General features: G+C 46.3%; 1 protein-coding gene across 6 annotated transcripts in view; it reads right to left on the bottom strand.

Annotated features, from left to right (window-relative positions):
* PLXNA4 (plexin A4) overlaps positions 1–25,922 on the bottom strand; it is a 431,262-nt gene that overhangs the window by 26,775 nt on the left and 378,565 nt on the right. For all 6 annotated transcript variants that reach the window (XM_072864978.1, XM_072865153.1, XM_072865238.1 and 3 more), the window contains 7 exons: positions 25,267–25,413; positions 19,697–19,931; positions 19,132–19,274; positions 15,893–16,161; positions 12,552–12,618; positions 10,212–10,358; positions 2,736–2,895 (listed from right to left, as the gene is read on the bottom strand). In XM_072864978.1, the coding sequence (XP_072721079.1) occupies positions 2,736–2,895; positions 10,212–10,358; positions 12,552–12,618; positions 15,893–16,161; positions 19,132–19,274; positions 19,697–19,931; positions 25,267–25,413 (1,168 nt within the window). The remainder of the gene's footprint in view (positions 1–2,735; positions 2,896–10,211; positions 10,359–12,551; positions 12,619–15,892; positions 16,162–19,131; positions 19,275–19,696; positions 19,932–25,266; positions 25,414–25,922) is intronic.

Below are 25,922 nucleotides of genomic sequence, written 5' to 3'. Positions count from 1 at the left end.
CCTCAGCATGGAGGCAAATTCCCGTTTTGTGATCCTCACACCCTAATGCTTTCCCAAAGATGGGGTATTTTATTTATGGCGAGGGCTTTAAGAAATAATAACAAAAATAGCCACTGCAGAAAGAAGCCTCTACTCAGAGGGCTGCAATTTGGGTTTTGGACTAAAATGTAACCTCAGGGTGTCCAAAATAAGTGCTTTCAGCTGACAACCCCCTCCATGAGTTGTCTGGGTAACTGCAAAACATTATGACATTTGCGACACATACAAGTCACTCTGCCTGCAGCTACCCTGCATTTAACAACTCAAAATAACTCATTAGCTTGTTTGCTTTCTTCCGTGTGAGCAATCTGGCCTTAGTATGGACAGAAAGCCCAGAAAATTGTAATGGCAATAGAAAACAGTGTTGCTGTTTAGAAAACCATCGATTTCAAGGCCAGATTACAGTCATCTGCTCTGACCTACTGTTTAGCATGGACTGGTGGGGCTGATCCAACCGCCTTTGCAGTTCTGAGCATTCAGCCTGGGGCAGGTTGATCCTGAGAGCTCTGTGCTGTTTTCTAATGGCCAGCAGTGCTTTCTGCTCTTCCCTTGCTGCCTTCACTGTCACCGAAGGATGCCAGGTGCCAACAAACATCTTTTCCTGCAAAGAGGCTGGGCTGGAGCTGTGGCTTGAAGTGCATATCCTCTTGTTCCTGCTTCACCCATGCCAGCTCTGCTCCTCCCACCTTGTTAGCTGCTGTGCTAAAGGAGCCTGCAACTATATTGCTGCTGGCAAGACTCTTCTACTAGATGAGGGTTTTTTTGTGTTTTGTTTTGGGTTTTTCTTCCCCAACTGCATCATCAATGCTATTGGCCAAGCAGCTGCTCATTAAGCAGTCTCCTGTCAGTACAGACAAGTCTGTCCTGTGAGGGGTGCACACGCTCATAAATACTTTCTGGAACTTGCTGGTCCTCAGCACCACGCAGCAGGTCAATATTTCTTAAAACAGCAACAGTCCTGGATGCAAAATTGTCAAGCTCCAGCTGGGACCCCGCACACACACACTTCTGTATCTGTCAGTTGTCAGAGCTACAGCAAAATCTGTGGACTCCAATTTATCCCTTGTATTTGCAACATGCAGGTAAAATTCCTGCCTCCCAGTATGGATGCATCATTCACCCCCACAGCAGAACAAAGTACTTTCCACTCATACCCAGTCTGATTTCCAAACGTAAAGGGCTCTGTGACCACCATCCAGGATCAGATAGGTAAAGATATCTCACTGTAAACCCCACTCCTCCAGTCTACTATGCCCTGGCACTCTGCCCTATCTGCCCTCATGCTCACCCTAGCACTCACCATTCCCCTGCTGACTCACAGCAGCTCCAAAATCATCTTGGGTCCTTTCTTGATGATATGTATGATCTGTTCTTTATCGCTGCTGGCTTTGGCAGCTTGTTTCGTTATTCTAACTGCCTTTCATGAGCAGGAATCTTGCTGCAATTTCTGTCAGGAATCCCCTCCTCCCCTGCACATACACACAGACATATAGACACTTAACTTTAATCCCTGACCTCTCATTCCTGCTTCCATTATTGCTGTGAATTGTTTCTTGGCATCAGTCCATTCCTTCTCCTTTTGGTTCCTCTTCTACTTTACTAGTTTTATAGACTCCATCATTTTCCACTCAAGTGTCTTTCACTGAAAGTCACTGAGGGCAAATTCTGGCAGATACAACCACAATACAGTCCCCAGCTCCCTACCGGCCACCTCAGCAATGCCCTGAGCAGATTTTTCTGCATTCTTTCGTAGTAGGCTCCAGGTGTAGTATCACATCTACCTCTGGACCCCAACTTCAGACATCTCACTCCTCCCAGCATACTTGCTCCAGATTTTGGGCAGAAATAGATTTTGGTCTCAGAGGCACCCCTGCACTGGCCTGTACAGTTCCCTGTGTGCCCCAGAGCTTAACACCACATCTGCCTAGAAACGCCAGTGAAGCTGGTGCAGCTCTTTCCACCCTCCAAGCAGAGCAATGCATGAAGGAGCAAACCACTAAGAAAAAAACCATGAATATATAAACACAAGGACTAATCTTCCCTTAAGATGTCTGAGTCCTCTGCAGAAAGGAAACCTCAGAGCAGTAGCTCCCAGCCCTGCTGTTGGTGGTGGGGTGCTGGCAGGAGAGGGAAGCAGTCAGGGGTGAGATGGATGCAGCCCACTAAACAGAGGATGCTTCATCCCCTTTTCCTGTGCCTGCACAATGAGTAATTAATACTGCTTGGGCTGTGACTATCTCAGCAAGAAGATATATATAATCCAAACCCTCACTATCCACAGAAGAGCTAGGAATAAATCGCTGCAGCCTGAACACTGCTGACAATACCACCCTGGGCATTTGGTGCTCTTTTTCCATGACACTTTGGCAGGATAGAGAGAATAGCCCCAGTCATGCCTTTTCCATACCCTTGTCCAAGCTGAATTCTGTGGGCAGAAAAGCAGGATGGCTACTGGTCTTTTTAAGTCCTTAAGGCCAAAGATTTCATAAGCCAGGAGCATATGCATCAATTTAATCACTCCTTTCTGCTCTCTCACCATTGCTGCTGCTCTGCCTTGCACAAGCACCACGGGTACACCCAGTCTGGAGACATGGCACTTGCCCCAACAAGCAGTGTCTAGATTGCATTTGACTGCCTCCCATCTCCCCTCTTCCCCCTGCCTGGGGGCAATCAGGGCCCATTGTGCACTCACATACCCAAGTCCATATCAGCAGCTTTGGGCCGATGGGAACAGGGCACGTTCTTGAAGATGGCATCGAGGATTTTCTCCTTGACCTGCGTGATGGTGTCACAATTCAGGATCTTCACCGGGATCTCAGGGCTGTTCACGTTGTCGGGGTTCACGCAGCTCAGGACCTGAGAAAGAGGCAGTGAGACCCACCACACATTTAACAGCAGCACGAGTACTCTGTGGCCACCCTTCTGCAGCCACTTTCTTGCAGGTCCCTGCTTCCTACAAGACAGGAGGGATCCAGGGTGCAATAAGGTGAAAAATGTGTACCAATAGTATTCCCTCCTTCGAGAGGGCACAGAGATCTGTTTTCACACAGGCGGATTGCATGCATCCACACCTGTGCAGCTCTCAACCCCTTACCACTGTCTGTGCACAGTGAATTAAGAGTAGCTCAGGATTTGACTCTCAGCTAAGTGCTGTGGTCTCCCAGGTGTTGCAGCCAGTGACTTGGGGCTGATGTGAAGGTTTTTCTGAACTTGTGTCTCATGCCACTTGTCTCTGTGAGGTGAAACTACTATACCTGTGGGAATAGCCCCTTAGATTTGAGCCTCATCTCCTTGGCATCTTCACTATACTTAGTAACAGAAAGCCCATGAATACCAGCTCAGGTTCTGGTACTTTCAGTAAAAATGGCATTCACCCAAATCATACCAGACAAAGGTCATTGACACACTCTTTTCATAGAAACTATTAAAAATGCAATCAGACCTGACCCTGGTTGGAGCTGAACTGATATCCAAACTGTTGTCCAGAGCTTTCCTTGGCCTCTGACCCATTCCCTGCTTCCTAGAGAGGTGGCTAGGTGAACTAATTCAGTACCGGCCTCCTTGCATTGCTACCTGACTTTGACAATTCAGGTAAAAGTGTTCTTCAATCTCTCAGGCTTAAGTTTGTCCGTCTTCTGCACAGCCATGGGATTGACCAAGACCCTTCTCAGAAGAATGTTATTAATATGAAATGCAGGGCTTCTTAAAAAAAAAAAGCACAAACCAACAACTTCTGCTTTCACATATAGAACAAGAAAATTGACCCAACTAGAGAGGCCTCTCATTTCTCAGGAGGATAATATACTTTTCTCCAAAGACTCTGTCCAAGAGTAAATGCAAAGCATATGGGTTGGAGAGGGAGGAAGGGATGCCTTAAACACATACACACAGTGTTTAGCAGCAATCTAACCCCGAACTCTTGTTCATGTCTATGTCGAGCATTCTGCTCTCTCCTGGTTACAGGAGTGTGAAAGTCTATAAACTTTTATAAACTTAGCACACCTTTGCACTTGGAAGGAATGTTGAGTGATGCTCCTGGCTATTTACGGTCATTAAATGTTCCTGTGTCACTTCTACAAGTGCAGACACGTTAGTTTTGATGTCTTAGATAAATTCTACCTTGACTGTAAATTCTCCTCTGTAGTACTCAATAGGTACTGGACTCTCCATCACTTTCCACTTTAACCTACTAAGATGCAGTGGGATCTTGAAGTGGCTTGAAACTGGGTGACATCATATCAGTATAATTATATATTGGCTCACCAGGCTCCCTTTGGTGCTGTTATGCTCAACTAAGAGGGACTTGTGAAGATATTGCTTACAAAGAGCTCTGTGATCTTTCTGGATGAAAGGGGAGATGTAAATATGAGATATTGATTAGATCATAATGCTATTATTTATATGTCCCTTCCAGGAGTATTGAAGAAGCATCAATTCAGATAATAATAACAGCACAGATTTACAGTTCTGTGGCATCTTTTGTCTCAAAGGATCACAGAACTATACATAAAAAGCACTGTTGAAATGCATCTAGTGTTGAGGTTATTAGTTGCCCCCCCGCCATTGCACATCTGCAGGGAAATGAAGCAGTGATGGCAGGCTAGGACAGCTCCTTTGAGAGTGCTATGGGGATCACACATGATTCTGGAGACCAAGTTACTCTGCAGGTCTCTCCCAGTGATCTGAGGTTAGCTGAGGCAAATTGAGCTGATGCCAGTCAGAGAAAGCTGCGTGGTGTGATTCGTCTCTGATGCAAACACCTGGGGTTCAGTTCTGTTCCTCACATGAAGGCACTTAGTGCTCTTAAAAATAGTCTGGGCTACTCTTCCAGGCATCTAGCTGCTAGTCCAGAATGGCCAACATCTCCTGCAGGTGCTGGCCAGTGCCCACCACACCAGTACCCACCATACAGTGTGGACCATCATCCAGCTGGAAGCTGACAAAGGTGATTTACTGTTATAACTTGATTGCCCTTGAATTTCATGGGGTGCCAACTTTGGAAGATGGCAGAAAAACCCTGCCATGATCATTCACACCCTGACTACGGTAGTCCTTGCTCTCCTCTTTTCCAGCTCAGTTGGAAGAAGAAAGAGCAGGGAAGGCCATATTTCAAAGGGCTGTGCAGAGAGAAGTTTGCTCTTAGTGGTCTCAAGCATAGATGGGGCAGCTGGTAGTACCTGTAAACCCCTGAACTCCAGTATGTTCACTTCCATGACAGTCAAGAGGCTCCTTTAAACATTTTACGGAATTCGAGCATTGATTATAGAAACCAATACCCTTCCCAGAGCACAGTGGCTTTGACATATATGCCCCAGGCTTCACATCAGCTCTCAGTTGATGTTTTCCAACTGTTCTCTTGTGGAGCACTAAACTTTTCTCAGTACAAAGACTTTAGGAGTTTTTCAAGCTGCACCTGTGTATTGCACACACTAAATGGCTCTTCTTTGGAGACTGTCATGGGCCTTATAGAAGTCATCCTTACACCACAGACTGAAAATTTCTGCTCCCCACCCAACAGACTGAAGCTCCTAATCCTAATAAGGTGTTTGCAATTGAGAGAGAGATTCCTACCGCTTCTGTGGGAATCCTTCCAAGGGTTTCCTCTGTTCTCCCCCCAGCTTTCTATAGAGTGTCCCTGGTAGGAGGTGACCAGGAGAAAAAAAACTAAGCATTGGCTTTATCCATTTAGCAGAGTTCAGATGTTCCAGCCTCACTGGAAGAGTAAGGTTTGCCCTGTGCTTCACCCAGGGCTGTCCTCATAACAACCAGTGTAAGACAGAGAACTAATCCCATTGCTCCTGCAGTGCTGCTCAGCTATGTCAACACAGTCTTTGATATCAACTGGTGGGGAAGAGACCCCTGAGATGCCCTGTGCTATATTCCTGCATGATTAGTCAGTCTGAGGGAAGCTTTGCGATGCTGATTTCCTGAATGCATTCATTGTTACTGCTCCATCACCCACAACCTGCTTTTGAGCCCTGTGGGACAGAGCTAGCAAAGTGGATGAAGGAGAGAGGAGACTTCAGTGCCACTCAAGGAGACGCTGCATCTTTTGCCACTGAGAGGACACCAGCACTTGGCACCACTGTTCTGTCATGCGTTGAGGTCTGTGTCAGCATAGCATGATGAAGGTGCCAGTTGTGGGGTCAACATGGAAAAGTATGGGACTGGGAGCAAGTGGAGTAGTAATCTCCGAGCCCTGCTCTCCCACTGACTCTGTGTGAGCTTGGGGCATGTAATCTCACTGGATTTGTGTTTATTGACCTTTTTCTACATCCTTGGGCTTTTTTTGTTTGCCAGCCCTTCCAGCCATGAGCTGTCTCTAAGTGTATATATACGTGCAATGTTTAGCACAGCTAAGCCCTGATTTCCACTATGGATTACTGGCATTTAAATAATAAAGGCACAACTTGTGATTACTCATGTGGGGACCCTGACTCTGAGTTCTCCACAATGTTTGAGTGGTCTGCCCTGAGACCAGGACATCGTTACAGTTTCTATCCCAGGGAGAGACATCTTTCTCTCCCTTCTAGATTGGGCCAGGGAAGGTTCAAGGGGGCCAGCACACAAGTGAGGCTTGGCAGTGAGCAAGGAGGAGAAAGACACCCAGAGAGACCAAGCATGAGAGAGCTGTCTTATATCTCGCTAGTGGCTTCCTCCCTGCCACCAAAATTCCCTGAAAAGCCTTAACCAAAGGCAGCTCAAAACATCTTTATCCATCTGGAATATGTTGTCAGGAGAGATGATCCAATTAGGCTCTCAGCACTGGAGCCACCGAGATGTGCAGGGAGCATGCAGATCATGCCACTGCTCAAGATGTACTGGGCAGCTACCGCCTACCACCCCCAAGCACTAATTAGCCAATATTCTTGATAGCTTCTGACATACATCGAGGTCTTTGCTCCCCTGCATTATTTGTATCAACAGAAATGAAGCTGATGCAGGGGATGGATGGTCTTTCATCTCCCAGTGACAGCAGAGCAGTGGCAGTAGGGAGTGAGGTTTTTGCATCTGGACTCTGTTTTGGTGAATGGTTAAAAAATCATGGATTCTGGCAAAGGCAGATGGCAGTTAGCAGGGATGAGACCTTCCTGTCTCTTGTAGATGGAATAATCTAGCTGGGTTTTTGACAAGAGACCCACTTCAGACAAGAGATGATGAGCACTGACTGCTAGCGAAGACATTAACACAAGAGGGTGTTTCTCCGAGGAGAAGTAGGGAAAAGACCCACTGTTTAGCTGAAACACATTTATTCTAGAAAATCACATCTGTAACTTGCTTAGTTTCTCCTAGACTGAAAAATCTAGGAGATTTTAAGTACAGAAATTGTTATAGATTGCAAAGACCCTAGGCCACTGAGGGCTGCTTCTTTGGAGAACCGTAGAACCTGGCAGACAGCAAATCAGAGCTATCTTTCTGGTTTGGAGAGAAATCAGACTGAAACAATCTACATTTAGTGAATGAGGTGTGTATTGCAAAATCAGTAATTCCAGATGTCTGACAGTGCTCTGTCTTCTTTTTTCTCCCTGGATAAGTCAATTTTTTTGGATCTGCTTTTCACTCAAACCATATTTGAAACCATGACTTAAAATATTTGGTCATGATTAATGAAGGCTAAAGAACAAATGCCTTCCAAAAGAAGCCCTGTCCTTGTCTTCCTGAAGTAATGACAATAAACAGCCTGCTTCAATGTGCCACGCTGCTGGAATTGTGATTTAACTCAGTCAAGCAGTCATCTAGCACTCATGGAATGTAAATAACCCAATGAATTTTAGCCACACACACTGCAAACTCACAGTGGTGACCAGGTGTATTTGGTAGAGAGCAGGAGACATTGAGGGAATTCCTATATTACAAATACTGAATCAGTTCTTGCTTTATTTCATTACTATATTTTTAATAAAAGATGACAGACTGCTTAAGGAAGGTAGAGGAAGGACAAAATAAAACAGAAATAAAGAGAAACAGAAAGGAAGAACAATCCTATTCATATTCTGCTTCTTCTTAATCTCCTTCACCGAAGCTGATCTCCGTAAATCTGCTGAGATTCCTATCGGGATATATTTGTCTGCTCTTGAGATGTAAGAGGGAGAGCTGATTAACATCAAATGACACAAAGCGAATGGAGGAGAGCTTTGTTCAGGCTGATGTATAATTACTACCCTTTGCTGGCTGCTTTATATCAAGCCTAAAAGGATCGGAGGGATTTCCTTTGGTGAAAGCGATCACTCTGTGTCTGCATTTTTCTTCCTTTTGCTCACTCTCTCCGTGTGAGATCAGGCCTCCAAATTGCTAGACAACCACACGTAATAGAAAAGAAGCACTACACGGCTGATTTAATAGGAAAATCACATTTTTAATATGCAAAATAAAATTGTGGTCTTATTTAAGAATAAAGTCTACCCTCTCATCAGACTTGGATTCAATCAAAGCTCAGCGTTAGATTGCCTGTAGTTACTGAAGAAAAGCAGGCATTTCTAGCGTCAGCCCACCTGAGCTAAGATCTAAAACAGGTCAAGGAACTAACATCGAATGGACACAGTTCTCAAAGCTAGCTAAAGTTAAGTGAGATGAATGTCCCTCAACTGAAGGTGCAAATAAAATAATCTGGTAAATTCAGACCATCTTCTGACCATCATAAAATTGGAGTTGGGGTTTTCCAAGAACAAAGACATGGGAAATAAAGAAATTACAAGGATCATTGAAGACTTGGAAAGTGTTCTTCATCCCACAGAGACTTAGAAGCCCAGTGGATTTAGTGTATCCAGGAAAAAGTGAAGGCCCACAAACACCTATACAAGAAGAGATATCTAATGCTCTTTAATCAAGTGGGAAAAGGGTGAATCTCAGAGTAGAAGCTAAAGCTGGATGTATGCAATGTATATATTTCACCATGCAGACAATTACATTTTGAAGCAAATGACTCAGTGACAAGGATTAATTTTCTTTCCCTTGAAATCTTTAAATCATGTTCATTTTTCTTTGGCTTGTGCTTGCTCAAGAGGAATGATTGCATTTGCTCTAAAGAAGACCTAATAGGTCCCTCCACTGTGTACCTCTAACATATTCCTTGACGCTGAAATCTTCATTGGAAAAACAGATAATTTTTTTAATTCTTTTTTTCCGTTGAGGATTATTCTAGAGAAGATCCTTGCAATATAGCCTCATAAAAACTATTTTTGCTGTCACTTGCAGAAGGCCATGGGCTTTGCACTGACAGAACACCACAAGGTCTCAGGACGGCTCTGGGCTTGCCATGCCCTGAGCTGGGTGTCCCTGTGATCACAAGTGTCCCGTGACCAAGGGCCTTGTGCCCGACCTGCCTGAGCTCAGCGCTGGGGACACCCCGCATGGCCAAGGGCTGCCGCCCGGGCAGGCACTGCCCAGCAAACACCAGCCCTTTGTGTGCCCGGGCTGGGCGCTGGGCAGCTCTGCCACTGGTGCTGGGGACCAGGGAGGAGGGAGCACGTGATGGGGAGAGGGGTGATCAGAATACCCCCGTGTGGTCCTAAGAGTAAGGAGGAAGAAACCCCACCATGGACATCACACTCCTCCCAAGGAAGAGCTCAGGGTGGTGATAATTTGCAGTGACAACCCCACCTTTCTGCTGTAGGAAGACTGTTACCTTTGACTTACCACTCAGAGGGATGTTGGAAGGGTGGGCATCACTCCAGGGAAAGGGGGTGGATACTAGGAAGTATTTTGTCTAACAGAACAGAGTAAATTGCCCATATCTATTGTCTTCACATTCACAGGCATATTCATGACACAAGGTTCACACTTGTCTTCCAGTGCTCCCGGACCTCACTTAATCCAAGCAATGGTAAAGGATTAGCACTGTCATCCTACCCTGCAATGAGTGTAGATGCTTTCAGAGAACAGGCAATGCCTTTGGGGAGCTGGAAATGCTCTGGGCATGGGGCAGGGCACAATGGAAGTAACTTGGAAGCAGCCATCTTTGCAAACATGCTTTGCAAGCAGATGCTTCAGCCACAAACCTTGCTGTGTTAGGGAATGCAACTAGTCAGTCTTCAGCAGGGTTACCCTGCTGGGTTGCAAGAATAAATTGTCCCAGAGAATCAGCATGCCCATCACTGGCTTCTTTTCTCTAAATCCCCTTTTGCTAGAAGAGGCTGGACAAGTCCATAGGAAGGTGTGCTCTGAGCACTCACCAGTGTCTTGTAATCAATCTGCTGTCGGATAAGCTTGTCCTCACTCAGTGAGTACCGGGCCTCCCCAGTGATCGAGTCGATGGGACCCTTTTCCATCTGCTGCTTGATGGCACAGAAAAGGGAGAACAGAGGTTCGCCAGCACACTCCTGCAGGGATGAGAGACAACCATGAGGTGAAACAGGAGGAGCAGAGGTGAGAAGCCAACCTACATAGCATCTCAATGACTGCCACGGCTTGCCATCCCCAACCACTCGAGACAGATGCATCAGTGGGAATCAGTCTAGTCCATACAGCCTGGGAATAGAGGTGGCCCTCCACTTCCACAGAGTGCAACCAGCCCTCTCAAGTGTCCTGTCATGGGACAAAGATGTCAGTGCTCCCTGACAATGTTGGGGCTAGCAGAGCCTTGTAGGAGCTGTTCAAGTGATTGCCACCAAGCCAGAGCTTTGCACTGGAATAGGTGGTCCCAGAGGACCTGGAGACAGGTCTGAAAGGGAGGTGGACTGCTGGTGCCCCGTCCTGGGTGTCTGGGCAGAGTCCACAGTCTCCCTGAGCACTCTCATGCTGGAGGCAAGTAGGGATGCTCAGGCAGGAGCAGCTCCGTGACCCAGGGGAGATGTGCCCCTGGATCTGTACGGTTGCATCAGTGATGTCAGATGTGTGGGGCCCAGCACAGGACTGCAGCAAGCAGCACACAGGCAGGGCCAGTAAAGCACACGTGTCCCTAATTTCCCCTTCCCATCATATCCACTCACTGCACTCTTCTTCCCACACTTTTCCTAGCCTCTCCTCCCTTGCTGCCCTCCTTCTGCACATTTGCCACCATGCACTCCTCCTCGTGCTTTCCCCTATTGCTTCCCTTCTCCTTCATCTCTCCATCCTTCCTCCCCTCCTCCCCACCTTGCCCTCTCCTCTTGCAGTGTGTCCCAACTCAACGAGCAAGGTCATTTTCCTCTGGTGTAAATCCCAGCAAAAACAAGTTAATAATCTGAAGCAAAGTGGCCCCTTTCTCAGTTCCTACACCTGTCTCCCACTTAATTAGCTTATCTGCCAGCAGCATATTGCTTCTGTGTGCCTGTCTCTTGCCCTTATCAGGCCTCTGTTCAGGCTAAGGAAGGAAGACAAGTAGCTGAGTGGGGGGAAAAAGCCTATTATAAAAGCAGTGCTTTAGAGAGTCACCTCCTTATATCCTTTCCTTTCAGCTGAAAGCAGGAATCTGATACTGAAGTCACTGCAATTACCTTCCAGGGACCTTCAAAACTCTCCCATGTGTTCATCCTTGGACAGGTTGTGCCTGGGGAAGGCTCAGGGTAATGGGATTGATTTGTAAAGCCTTGAATTGCCAGGCAGAGAGTGGCTATCCTGCCCAAATGGGGCTGTAAGGTGTAAGAATATCTAGCAACTGCATTGGGAGTGGGGGAGAGGTGCAGAGACCAGCTCCTTCCAAAAAGGCTGGCTCTGAATTTGGCGCCTTGGCAATTCGCATGCTTGAGGCTCAATGTGGGTCCCCAAGAGGAAACTGCCATCATCCAGCAGTCAGTGGCAGGTCTCAAAGGCTGAAAGCCTCTTTTTTTTTTTTTTACTATGCACCACCCCAAGGAGGCCCTCCAGGAGGAACAAGAGGGCTCAAGGGGTGTCTCAAGTCTTTTCACTCTTTTCCTGATGAGCATCCTGCAAAGCCAATGCTCTCTCCCAGTGGGATACAAAGCAGCAACAGCCTCAGCCCGTGCTGGGCTCTGGATGCAGCTGCCAGGTTTACATGGTGTATTGCGTCTAGCCCTCTGTACTCAGAGGGTGTATGACCATGTCCAGGGCAGGCTTGAGGCAGCCTTATGCCAAGAAGAGCTAGGGCTCAGCCCTAAATTAAACTAAGCAAGGATCTGGTTATGATGTGGGTAAAGCAGGTTAAGTAAGGTGGAGGCACTGGGTATGATGGAGGCACTGGGCCTCAGTACTGCCTCTGAGCTGGGGTGGTAGGAGATGTCCAGCCACTATACACTGAAAATATGGGTCACCACGTGATGGAGATCTGAGTCTGCTAGTAAAAGGAGAGCATTTTCAATATAGGTCCCTGCCAGGCTCTGAAATCCTTCATGTTTCAGCACTGACCCTTAGATCCCACCTCTGTACAGGAGTAAGACCAGCAGGCTGCCTCTCTCACAAACTGTCCCTCTTTGTTCTCCCTGGATCAGAAAACAGCCCCTCTCCCATTAGGCTGTGAGCTCTCCTGAGAATAAAAGCCTTTTCCTTTATACCTGGGAAGTTTTTGCCCCAGCAAAACCTTGCCAAGAAGAAATGCACTAAAGCAGCTCTTCATCCAGGCATGCTGCTCCTCTTACCTTGAGGAACTTGTACAGAAGGAAGGTGAACCAGTTGGTGAGCATTTTCTCAGCCACAGATTCTGTCCTAAAATCAGCCCAGGAGAAAAAGCAAATTGGAAATGAGTTAGTCATGCTGGTCATATCAAAGGGCTAGTCAAAAGATTAGCTTTGTCCATCTTACTGCCCAGATCTCTGAGCCCCATGGAAAGTCTGGCATGACACCATCAGGATTAAGTCTGTCCTAGGCTCTCTGTTTTAGCTTTGGATTTAGGAAACCTTCAGGCAAATCCTTACTGCCCTGTTGATTCTCCTGTGACTAGGGAAGTCCCCATATGTCTGTTTCTCAGTTTCTCCATCAATGGAACGGAGATGACAACATTTGAGGGAACCTTCTCCGAGGAGTTCAGGAAGAATAAATCTAACAAATATGAGGAGCTCAGAGTTAGGCCATATGACAAGTAGGCTATATAAATACTTAAGACAGATAGATTTAAATCACCAGAGAATAGTTATCTGGCACTGATTATCTCCCTGGCATTTGGGAGTGATTATACTCCTCAATGTGTCAATGTGGTGCATTCACAGAGCTCATCCTGTTGCCCTTGAACACTCTGTCCTCAATCAGACAAAAATTCATCTCGAGTCTTCAGGGTGAACTTTTCCTACAGAAGGACCGACTCAGACCTGTAAATGTGGTTTGGACACCAGGAGCACAGGATAAATCTGTATTGGCTCCAGTACATGCACTGGTGTTGCTCAAGAAGAAAGCAAGAGTCCCTTCCTGGATGAATTAAAGTGGGTCTTCCTTGTCCTGGCTATCACCAAAGCCACCCAGGGGTTCTCACTTAGGGCTGCAGCTTGCTTTTTAGGCTCCCTAGTTCTTCAGCATAAAGCTGATCTTGCTTTCTCTGGAACATGGGACTTGCAAGGGGAAGGGTTTGTATCACTGGAGCTGTATGCTTGGAACCAGCCAACGACCTTGCCAGAAAACAGTGTCCTGTTATAGCAACACAGAGTAAGTGACGGTCCCCTCCCTAGCTGAACGCAGTTGATCTTTAGCCTGGTGTCCATAGGGAATTTTATGTTCTCACAGGCACATCTTGCTTAGATGGTGGGGAAGGTGGGGGAAGGAGCGATAATAGGGGTGTTTGCTGTCGCTCCTCTTCTCTTGCCTGCAACCAGAGAAAGAGGTGATATGGTCCCAGTTTGCTACCAGATTAATGCTGTATTTTCTTTGTCTCCAGTGATCATTGCTGTGTCTCTGCCTAGAGACTGCCTCTGTCCAAACCAGCCTGCTTGCACTTTATTCCCCTAGGTCAATGTCACCTAGCTTCTGTCCTCCATTCGTCATGGTATGATATTCAATTCTGTCAGTCCCCATGCTTATCATGGTCTGAGCTCCTCGCAGGGAATGTCACACAGAAGAGTTCTCTTTCTGACACTCCCTGGTGTGACACCTGGTACCCATCACATGGTGCAAACTTAGCATTACCATGAGAAAAAGAACTGAAATCCCATTGTGTTGTTGCTCTCTGCCCTGAGACTTTGATCTGTTTGAGGCTGTAGATGTCATGTGGGATAAACACTGGGCACAAGCGAGGTTGGAAAATCATTCCAGCCGTCTCCTTCCTCCTGTCAAATACCCTCAAAACCAACACTGCAGAAAGGTGTTGGAAGATTCTCTTCCATCTACAGAGCCACAGGGAGGGAGGGGAAGCATCAAGTTGAATCCAGCTGCTCCAAATAATTGTATGGGGACCTCACACCAACATCTGAATCCCAAGGCACTGAGCTATTCATGCGTTCTTTGGTAGACTCTGTTCAGAGCTTGGAACATTGGAGGTGCCTTCTTTGTTCCCTGGGTCTCCTACCAAAGGCCACATTTCATTTCCAACAGAGGACTAGAGTTAGAAAAGAGCTGGAAGAAGGAGAAAGAGGGAAGATGGACAAGACAGGAATGAACAACCAGGGAAGATAAAGAGATGGAGAAGGGGGAAGAAAAGAAAAAGGACAAAATGAAGGGAGGACACAGTTGGAAGGAGACAGTGCCATCCAGCATCAGAGGAGAAGCACAGAGAGGAAGCCTGGGAACAGCTGGAGGGAGGTCACCCGCCAGGCTGTAGGGCTTGAATCATATCAGGGAGTCAACTGACATAGAAGCAAAGTCCAGCCTCTGCCCCTGGCTTTGCTACTCTGAATGCCAGGAAGTGCCTTCTCCTTTTTTTGCTGGTTCTCTGTGGTGGGCTGTGTGCCAGATGAAAACCCTCCCAGCAGGCAACACAGATTTCTTCCCTGCCCAAGCTGTCCATCGCAATCAGCTGAGGGCTCCTCAAAGTTGGCTCTGAGCAGTGGAAAAGGCCATCCATCTCCAGTAGACTCCCCCTGATTTTACTTAGGGTCCTGGCTTGAATCAGGATTGGTTCAGACTGTGAAAAAGTGATGAATATGATCCTAAAGGGAGAAGAGGCAGCATTTCCCTAGGCAGGGAAAACACATTAATTACGAAGCAGTAGATTTCTAATTCGAGGGTTCCCGTAAACCCTGGTGGTTACAACTTAGAACTGGCCAAGAAGCACCAACCTGAACTTGTGCCTGATATGAAACCAGTTCTGTTGTCCTGCTCAGCTCTGCTACTGGCTTCAACAAGCCCCCAGTGCCAATGCTCAGGGAGAGACGGAAGATCCCACAATGCAGCTGAAGAAGACTCTCCATGTGTCTGTAGTTAACTCATGAACAAGAAACACAGCAGGGCAGTCCACGTCCCAGGCAGGAGAAGACAGCAGCTGACTTACTCACCAAGGATATAATACAGCCTGCTCTATGTGATATACTCATAGGTTCTACATAATGGAATTGGAGTTTTCAGACTAAAAGGAAACATAAGCATAAATGAATGTCTTAAGCACACAAAGAGTCCAAAATAAGGATTAGGAGGCATGGGCTCTTGCTGCCCTTATAAAGCTTTCTGGAAGATCCACATTAAAAGCTAGAGGTAGTTCAGTTCTGTAACTTCTAATCATTGTCTTCTTTTTGGTTGGGGAGGAGGTGGAGCAAGACCTACAGACACACTTGCTGAAAAGAATGGTCTGTCAGGAAGTCTTAAATGAGCAGGAAACCAGAAAGGGAGAGCAAGTCAGTCTCCATTCAGCCCTACTTTCCTTATTCATCCCTCTCTGCAAACAGTTTCATGCCAGCCCAACAGGGTCATGTGAACGGTGGCTGTATGCCATCCCGATTTCGCACCCTGCTGCACAAATCAAGCAAATTTGTCTTTCCTCCAAAGACAACTTGCATGCTTATGTTAGACAGCGGGGCACAGGCTGCCCAGCCCAGCTCACTCCAGCCCCAGGCATCCTTACCTCCGGAGCAGCAGCTTGGGGTGGTTCTTGCTCTCCAGATTTTTGTCTATGAGATCGGCCAAGAGCTGTTTGAGGACATCAGTAGCATACTCCAGCTTGCTCTGCAGCACCGTCATGATCAGCGAGGCCACATTACCACGGTCCCGCATGGAGAAGCTGCGCTGGGACTCCAGTGTGCGGATGAAGGACAGCAGGAAAACCTTGTTGTTGATGAGCTGGGCAAAGAGCTTCAGGCCTTTCTCCACCCGTTCCTGCCTATAGCCAGGGACCTGAACAAGAAGAAAGGGAATTTATACCTTTCAGTCACTGCCCACTGTGAGGCCTCTCCCAAATGGGTCACACACCCTTTGCTACCTCTCTGCCTTCATCCCTCCAGTTCCTCTAACTATACACTTTGACATCAAGCAGAAGTCAGTTCTAAGATGGGGAAAAGGGAAAAGCTGCTTCAAACAGCAGAAACAATTTAAAAAAAAAATCTTGCATCTAGCAGGCAGGTGAGTCCTTCTTTCTGCATCACAGGATAGTCCTGTAAAAAGGAAGAGAGTCCATACATCATCTGATGATTAGGAAGCCTGAGAGACCTCCTAGCCATAGCCAGATGATTACTTTCCAACCCTGTGTTTCCCTCCCTGAACAGTATATCAAAAGGGATTGCTAATGCCTGGATGTGGTACCATACCATATTGTATTTTTATTGTAGTCAGACTGAAGTCTCACTCTATCTCCACCAAACACCTCTTTTTCATCCCTGCAAGAAACCTGCTTACAGAGATTTGGGGTTCAGCTTTAAGAAGCTGGGAGAGGCAGCAAGAAAGTGAATGGGGAAGAGAGCTCAGGGTCAGGTTTTGAGGAGATGAAGAGATGCAGTGAGGCAGTGGCTGAGATGGTGAGCATGCAGCTGGGCCTTGGTTTGAAGAATTAGGTAGATGAAGGTGTGAGAGGACACCCTGAGTTGGGACCTGTCTTAGAGTTCCCACTGCAGTAGGACCCAGGGGCTTGGGAGGTGAGATGGTTTGGACACAGGAAGGTCGATAAGTGTCTAATATATTTCTCAGCTGTGAGAGGCTGGTGAACTAGTTTTTATATAGAACAATTTAGGACCTCAGCACTGGACCCTGGACTCCAGAGTCTACAGTGGGCTTTATCCTTTCCGATCTTTCTGGCTCTAGATGAAAACAAAGCCTAAATAAAGAACCCCAAACTCATTCCTCCATGTTGCTGAAGCTGTTCCAGCCCTTCAAAAGCGTGTCTGGAAGCTGAAGGTCTCAACACAGAGCAAAATATGTCACTGAGGCATGTATGTATTAATAAGCAACCAGATTTGGCACTTTAATCCAAAACAAGTTGGCATGCTTAAACAACCAAGTAATTCAAGGCTCCTTAAAGAGTCATTACTTTTTCATTCTGGAAATTAGAGCTCTTAACTCTTTTTGCATTCAGCAAATAAATTACTTAGTAAATATCTTGAGACAAGCAACCAACCAACCACTACCACCCATCCCGCCAATAATTATTTTTAACTCACTTGCCTGAACATTTAATATTTTCTTTCCCCGGGTTATTATGGACAATTAAAAAAATAACAAGAAAAGTATTTTGTACTGCATCTGGAAGCAATTAACAAATGAACTGGAAATAAGTAAGACCTGCTCACTGCGGGATCTATGCTGGGGCCTTTTGCAATAAATAGCAACTCCTTCTAGGTGCTACAGAGGAGGGAGCAAAATGGGAACTGCTTTCCCTGATATGTTGGTAGCCAAAGATGTTGACACTGAAAGAGCTGTTGAAGCTTTACAGAGGATTAAGGGAAAAAAAACCCAAACAGATGAATGAAATGAAAGGAAGAAGAGATCAAAGGTGGCAGATTGAAACATTAGCTCTGTGTCTCCCTATGTATCTGCATATGGGAGCATCCATGCTAAAACCTCTATAGGGGTCAGATGCTATTCTGTGGTCAGCTGGCTGAGGTTAATGAATATAGGGATTGTAATTGACTGTGGGTATGATTAAAGTGTTTGTGTGTGTATATGTATGTGAGAGAGAGATTCATAACCCCTCATCTCTTCTGCTCATTTTTTGAAGCTGCTGATCTACTCTTCTTGAGGGAAAGCAGCTCGAGGCCACTCTACCTGCACCCCAAAGGTGAATATCTACAGCAGTCAGTGTGTAACTGAGCCTCCTACCCAATCCCACAAGTCCTCATTGCTGACAGATCAGGCTTTTCAATGGTTCTCTCCATACAGTTTGATGAATTTTGGCTCTCCTGAAGGGAAGGAGCAAAGATGAGCAGTCACCTCTGATTACATAGCCAGCCAAGCATGGTACTGCCTGTGCCAGCTCCTGTTCCTCCTCTCTGCCAACTAACCCCAGTCTTGGCCTCCAGCAATCTCACCAGCCCATGCCAGAGCCTCTCTGAAGCTGAGAGCTTGCCAAAGACTTTGCAGACAGCTCAGCCAATGACTTCCCTGGCCTTGGCCATGGTGTATCCCCTGCTTCTCTGGCCCAGGTATCCCTAGAGCAGAGCCTGTCCATCTAAAGCCTGAAGGAGTTTTGCATCAGGGGCAGACCTCACCTGGGGCCCCACCAAACTCATTGTCGCCAGTGAGGTAATGCAGGCTGTGTGCAGACCCCAGCAGTGCTGGGCAACTTCTCACTGTCCTCCCACCACTGTGGTCCAGAGAGTTGGGGTAGAGGAGGCAGATGTGGGCAGGGTATGGGCAGACTGATGCTGTGATTTTCTTACTTCCCTGCAAACCACAGAGCTCAGCAAAGGTGAACATCCTTCGGTGACTGCAGGTTATTTCTAGAGGTGTTACCAGGAAAAAAGGTGTCTTGGTAGTGTCAGTGTTGTGCAAAGCTGGAGCAACGCAGGCAGCTATGCCGCTCTGCCATACAACTTTTTTTCTTGGCCCCTGCACATCTGTAACTAATAAATCCAGTCTGAAAAACAAATCCCAGCAGGATGAAGACCAAGGAGGAGCTTAGTACAGTAGACCTAATGCACATAGATCTATGAGACTCTTCCACATAGATGAGTGATCAAACTGAATTTAACATCTAAGATAGCAGCAATCATTTTCTCCTTTCAATCTGGATTTTTAATGAGGTAATGTTTCATCCCTGGCAGGACAGAGCATTGTAAGCCATCACGTCCCCACCACATACACAATATCTCTTGCATTCAGGACAGAACAGGGAGGCATGAGAGGAGCCAGAAGCAGGAGATGTTGATTTCTTACCTCCAGATCCCTCAGGACTGGATGATCTTCAATGCCAGGGAAAAGCACTCTCATGGTATAGGTTCGGTAATCAAGGAAGGGTATTCCGGCTCCATCCAAATCGCTTGTCAGCTCATGAATATCTGTCTGCAGCTCTGCAAAGGCTGATATGAAAAAGGAACGACTCATGTAGCAATGACAGTCCAGATCTCCCTCATTGTGATGGGAAAAGCCCGTGGACCCGAGTGCACGAGTCTAAGGTAAAAGCGGAGAAGCAACATGTGGAGAGGAAGAAGAAGGTGGACAAGAGCAGTCTCACCTTTCCTACAACACAGCCTTTCTCCAGGGACACATGCCAAGGCTCTCCTGGACTGTGAGTTAGCAAATGCAGCTTGGACAGGGTGGAGGAAGGCTGGACTTAGGGAAAACAGGCAAAGTCAGATTAGATCCAGGCTTGAGCCAGACCCACAGGGTTCAACATTCCTGTTCCCTGGTGATATTTTGGCTCAAAGCTTTGTGGTTGCATCTCTCCTACCAACAGTGTCACACCTACTGACACAGTGTCAGCCTTCCTTCCTCATCTTACCTTCTTTGCACTCCAGTGCCACCCTGGACTCCAGGTTGTCCATCTGCATCTGCAGACGCTTGAGGGTGAGGTCGCTTTCTCTGGATTTGCGCTTGTACGCAATCAACACAGCCACAATGAAGATAATGAGCAGGCCACCGGCCACCGCAATGCTGACAATAGCTGGCAAGCTGAGAGGGCTGTCTGGAGAGATGTAGACCATCCCTGGGGAGAACTCCATCCCTCCTACACGAGCCTAGAGGGAAGGCAGGAAAAAGTCACATTGAAACTGCCAAACAAGCAGGACACAGAGAAACTCCATCATATCCCTGACTAAGGCTGAATGATGACCTCCCCTTGTCTCCCAAGTTAAACAGGGCATGAAGTACTTGGATAGAAAATGTCTGAAAAACACCTGAAATGTCATGTAGAAGCACCTCTGTTGGTAGAGTGACCATGAACCCAACCAACAAAGGACTGCTGGTGAGACAAATCTCACCAGTCCCAATGTCCTGGCTACATAGCAGTTTGGGGTTCATTCTGGGATTTCCATTCCCTGTCCCAAAGAGCTATGTTGTGCTGGGCTGCCCTGATATGTCCCAAAACGCACACAGGACACACAGCTCATGGTTATGGTCTGATGTTATGAGGGTCCTAACCTCATAATGGGACAGGGGACATCTGACCCAGACAGCTGGCACAGCAGCAGTCAGGACAGTGGGAATGTAGAAATCAGAGTCACAATTTGCTTTTGACTCTTCAAATGGAGAAAACTATCTGGAAGCCACAAGGATAGGGAAAAAAAAAAAAACCCACACAAAAACCACAGAGCCTGGCCAATGCTCTTTACAGCCCCTCTCCTAGCCACACATTGGCAGGGTGACTGCAGATCCTCACCAGTGGAACAGGGAGCTGAACACATCTTTCTGCTCTCCATGCACTCCTAGAGGTTCCCAGGGTTGCTGCCAGCCTCTGGGACAAGCTGCTGTCAAGGTTAACAGCCAGAAAGAAACCCTGCAGGCAGTACTGCTGCAAGCCCAACAAAATGCTCTGCTGAAGCAAGTCTGATAGGAGCCCATTTTTACAACATGAACGCCACTCCCACCCGTGATCCCACGGAGTAGTACTCAATCAAGGCTACTACAAGGTTGTTCAAGGTTATTTGTAGAGTAGGGTAAGTTTGGGTGGCAGGGGGAAAAGCACTGCTGACTAGCTTGAGGTATAAAAAGAAGGCTTCTAGGACTGTGCTGTGGTAGGGGAACACTGGTTATAGATCAATATAAAGCTAGGAAGATGCCATGCAAAGAACTTGAAGGATCGTGACACGGTGATGAGCTCCACCACTTCACCTCCGCTGAGCTTTGTCACAGAGAAGCATAGCAGGCCCTGCACAAAGTACAAAATCTTGTTGCCAGGCAGAAATGCAGACAAGACCCCAGGGATACGTGCTTCCCCCTCCCACTGCAACTGAGACCATTGCAGCATGTAACTGAACATTTTTCTTTCTCTTTTGAGGAGCTCTCCCTTACCTTCCCAGCTCCCACAGCAGCTAGTGAAAACATCCCCCACACCCCAGCCTGGTGGCTAGCCTTGTCCTTTATCCCGCTGGCTCTCAGTTTGTCTGTCTCCAGCCTGCTTGCATGTGCATTAATCCTAGGCCTCCCATGCCTCAGCTCAGGCACCTACTCGGGTTTCCTCTCTGGTTGCAGGAGGAAGAAACTGGCCCAAGGAGGAAGAGTTGGAGCCAGCAGAAGAGACTACGGAGCAGATAGTCGGGAATTAATGAAAAGTTTTCCAGCTGCTCTCGCTCGTCACCACCACAGCCCTTGCTGGGGACATGAATCTCTGTGATCCCACCATCTCCTAGAAATTAATCTGGCCCCAGTTACAACCTCTGAGAAGATGTCTGTTTTGCTCTAGCACCAGCTGTAGGCTGTTCCTCAGTGGGTCCTGGCCAAAGCCACCTAGATGTAACCCTTATGTCTTGGACAGGACAAAAGTGAATGTCTGGAAATATCTAATTTCCATCCACAAGGTCCTCTCATGTCCTGAATACTCCTAAGCATTTGGAGATGGGTTTTAGAAAGTTAGCAATGTCCACAATGAGAAATGAAACCAAACCTAAGCTCATCTGACCAGGTAAAAGAATTCCAAGGTGGTCCTTCCTGTAGCATGACGTTGATGACTTATAGAGCATCTTCAGTGGCCAAGGAACAGCCTAGCACCCATGTAAGTTGAGAATGCAGCAGTAACTAGTTTTCCTATCTGTTCTAAGATACAACATCCTTACAGATACAACACTTATAAAGCCTACAAAGGGCAGAGATTTGGTATTGGTATGCAGCATGCTCAACTGAGAAGACAAACTGCCAAAATCCCATGCTAATCTAAACACTGAAAGCTATTGCCTTTTGCCCTAGATCACTGTCCCAAATCCTCCCAGCAAAATTTGCTCACCAGTTTGCACAATTTCCTCCCTGTCACAGAGGATCAATAAATAGATTCATTATATTGCATTTTCTGTTTCTGGCAGCGGCCCTTTTCCTCTAAGCCTTGCAGTCAGATGAGTCCATTCAAGGAGTATCAGACTAGCATCAAACAACCCTTTCCCAATCCCCAGTGCAGGTCCATCCTCAAAACTCGCAGAACAGCCCATCTCAATGGGTGGGATTCCTCTTACCAAACATTCAACATGCACATCTGAGTTAGACATTACAGCATGCTTTCAGAGTCAATACAGAGAAAAAGCACTTTCAGTACGTGATTTATGTGAGCGGCTTTTGACACCTGCTTTGACATTAGGATGAGACGTTTTATTCACTGGAAGTTCCCATTTCTCTCCATTAACTATAAGGGGATCTAGACTCCTAGAGGTAGGTGTCTAACAAAGTTAGCCCCAGTGCCCTCCTCTCTAAAGGTGATTTCCCATACGGGGAAGGTCTCACAGTCCACGTATCAAACTGCCATGATCTGAGGGAATCTGTCTCTTGAAGAAGAAAGCCTGCAAGGCTGCAGTACTATTGTGAGCATTTAAAAGAAAAACAAGCAAATATGCAGATATAGCTCTACTTTATTTCTTGGGCCACTGAGTGTTTTTGAAGGAAGCTATTTATACCTTCCAGAAGACTGAACGTGAGCCCTCCATATTACCAAACAACAGTTTGGCCACCTGTTAAGCCTATTAATCATGAATTTGTTCTAAATGGCACTATGGCAGAGCCCAGTTTTCTCCAGCAAAGTCTTAGGGGCCACCTGTAGCACTTCAGTAGTTACTGTTGTGCAAAACTTGACTGTGGTAGTGTCTTTCCTAGTGCAAGTTTGCGCTGGCCAAATGTGTCTACCTTAGGATGAGATGAATCGTGCCCTGAACTGTAATTGCTATATTTGACCATCTCTCCATTCATTATACAAAGGGTCCAGTGTGACTGTCCATATGTAAGTGCCTACATTAGATACCAGAAACCCTTCAAATTTACTCCACTTCTTCATTGCAGACCTTCTCCAACATAGTTACTCACGGATCTTCCTCATGTCTCTTTCCTTTCCTTGGAAAAGAGCTTGCCTCTGAGTTTTAGTCAGGCTTTTCTAAACATTGCTCAGGCCTTTTAGTTCTTTTCTGTTTTTTCAAATATTTAACTCTGTCATTGTATAAAAGATATCTGAACTAGATCAAAACCATGTTGACATCAATGTGCGTCATTGTCATTGTTCTTTTCCTTAAAAATAATCTCAGTGTTGCAATAGTTGATTCAGTCCCATGGTCCCCTCTCAGATCTAGGCCACCTCACTTTGCAAGAAAGTGTTTGTTCAGCAATCTACGCAAGGTCACAGAGTAAATCTTTGGCAGAAACAGAAGAACTTGGGAGAGCTACCTGTCAATTATCCTGACCATCAAAGTGACATTCATGTGAAACATGGGGATACATTTTGTACCAACCCAAGCAGCAAAGATGTTGTGCCATGCTGGAGGAGGCATTTCCCAGCCCAGCTGTCCCCCTGGTAAGTTCCAGATGCAAAGTCCATCCTTGAGCACTGGCCTCCATTGCAGGTGACCTTCTGTATTTGGTTTCTAGCCCAGATGCTGTCAAAGGGTTGCCTCAGTGTTGGCAGTTGAACAAGAAATCTGTAACTTGCCCCTAACGCTGATGCTCATTAACAGGCTTCAATGCGATCATCTTCCCACGTTTCCAGCAGCATCTCTTGTTTGATCAGCATCCTCAAAAAGGGATTATTTTTTCTCTCTGGCTTCACTTAAGCTGTCCCAAGCTGCAGGAGCAGGGGAGTCTTCCCAATTAGTAAGACCTGACCAGATGTTCATCCTCCCTGATCCCCAGGGGTTGATTATTGCTCACCTGTCTTTGAGTTTTCTCTCTCTAGGATTGGCTTTGTCCATCTCTGACTAACCATATGTTTAATTATATTCATGAAAATGACAGGGAACATATATTGCCTTGTTCAAATGCTTTGGTATTCACACAGAGAAAATCTCTCACTTCATTATTGCTCCTCTTGGAGTGTCTTAATGTACTTTACAATGAATCGAGAGCCACAGTATATTTGCATGGCCGAAAAGGATTATTACCTCTATTTTCCAGATGACAAACTTTGGCACAGAGAAGTTAAGTAGCCAGTATGAGGTCTCCCAGCAGCAGTCACAAATGAGACCCAAAATGGTCACCATAAACTCTCTATTTTCTAAAAGTCCCCAGAAAACTCTCTTTTTAAGGGCCATGCAGTGTGTCTCCATCAACATCTATGAGTCTCACTGCATTGCAATAAATAAATATGTGACAGATACAGCTTTGGGAGGGCAACAGAGAGGTGGAAAAAAGTTGATCACAAGGAATGAGAAACATTGATCATCTGTATGTCTGATGTCAGTTGTTAGCTTTTGTTATGTTTCCACCCACAGCTCAGTACAACTCAGATGAGTTTGCTGATGTGCTCTTTATCAAGCAACAGCATTGAGGAATGCAAATTACTGAGAGGAAAGTAAAGAAGGAGTGAATAAATCAATGGTGAGAGGAGGAGAAGCTCCTTCTGATGTAATCACTAGGTTCATTTTTCACAGGTTCCAGGAAGGATATGCAGGAGTATACTAAGTTATATAGATGTCAAAACCTCGAAGTCCAGTCACACTAGAGTCCATATCCTGCATTTTTTTTTCTCCTACATAAAGGCAAATTTTAGCCACCACGTTAGTAATGTCAGCACAGCTGGGGACTGTGCTGAATTTAACAAACTATGTCATGCAGGGAACATGTTACATATATGAACTCACATGAGCATCTAGCGTTCATACAGTCAGTACAAAAACAGAAGAGAGGCAAACTTTATTACAGGGTTTCAATTATGAAAGGTTTCTCACTGTCCATAAAGATCTCCAGGTTACTATTCTACTCTTCTACTTCTACATGTTAGTTACTCTTGATGGGGATATTGTATCAAGAAGGAACCCTGATGTTTATGGGAATTACAGAAGGCAAACGGTGATGCAAACTCCTGGAAGATCTCTGCCATCTCTTCAGCATTGGTGTGCCCTCCCAACCCACCCAGGGAGGAAAGGCTGATGAGGTTCAAGCACCACTTACCATCACCTTGTGCCGTCCAATGAGGTTTGGGGACTCGCACAGCAGCTGCACATCTGATACGGTCACTGCACAGGGCTTCTCACCAACCAAAACTGTATAGTTCAGCTTGGCGTTCCCTCCCGCCACTGGTGGGATCAGGTTCTTGCCCTGTATAGAAAGGAATATCACCCCACCACAAAAAAAAATGCTATCAGGAAAGAGTTTGCCTTCCACCTCTAGTTTGTTCCTGTGACAGAACTGTTAACATTACACTTGACATTTGTGGTTCACCATTCACTAACATAGAGAGGAAAAGCCAATTTAGAAAGTCATGCAGAGGACAGCATGGATTGCTACAGACTGCAAACAGCCTGTCCTGCTCCTCTCTCTCTGGAACTAAATGAGAAAAGTTGCATATAAGTCTTGCACAAACAGGCTCTCACAAAATATATTCAGGCAAGTAAGACAGACCCCTTTCTAAACATGCAAGAAGGTATTCTGCAGGCACAATCATTTCGTTGCATATGCACCACGTAGAAGTGCTAATATGGAAATGCTCAATCATAAAATTCTTTCTCTGTATTGCTGTCCAGATTACAAAAATGACAAAGGTCTAGTGCAGGATTTAACCAGGGGTGAGAGGAAGGTCTTGAAAATCCAAGAAAGAAATAGACTTG

This window comes from Ciconia boyciana, chromosome 1, assembly GCF_034638445.1.
Source record: "Ciconia boyciana chromosome 1, ASM3463844v1, whole genome shotgun sequence".
Classification (NCBI taxonomy): domain Eukaryota; kingdom Metazoa; phylum Chordata; class Aves; order Ciconiiformes; family Ciconiidae; genus Ciconia; species Ciconia boyciana.
Note: the sequence above shows the minus strand (reverse complement) of the source record. Positions and strands in the feature narration are given on the sequence as shown.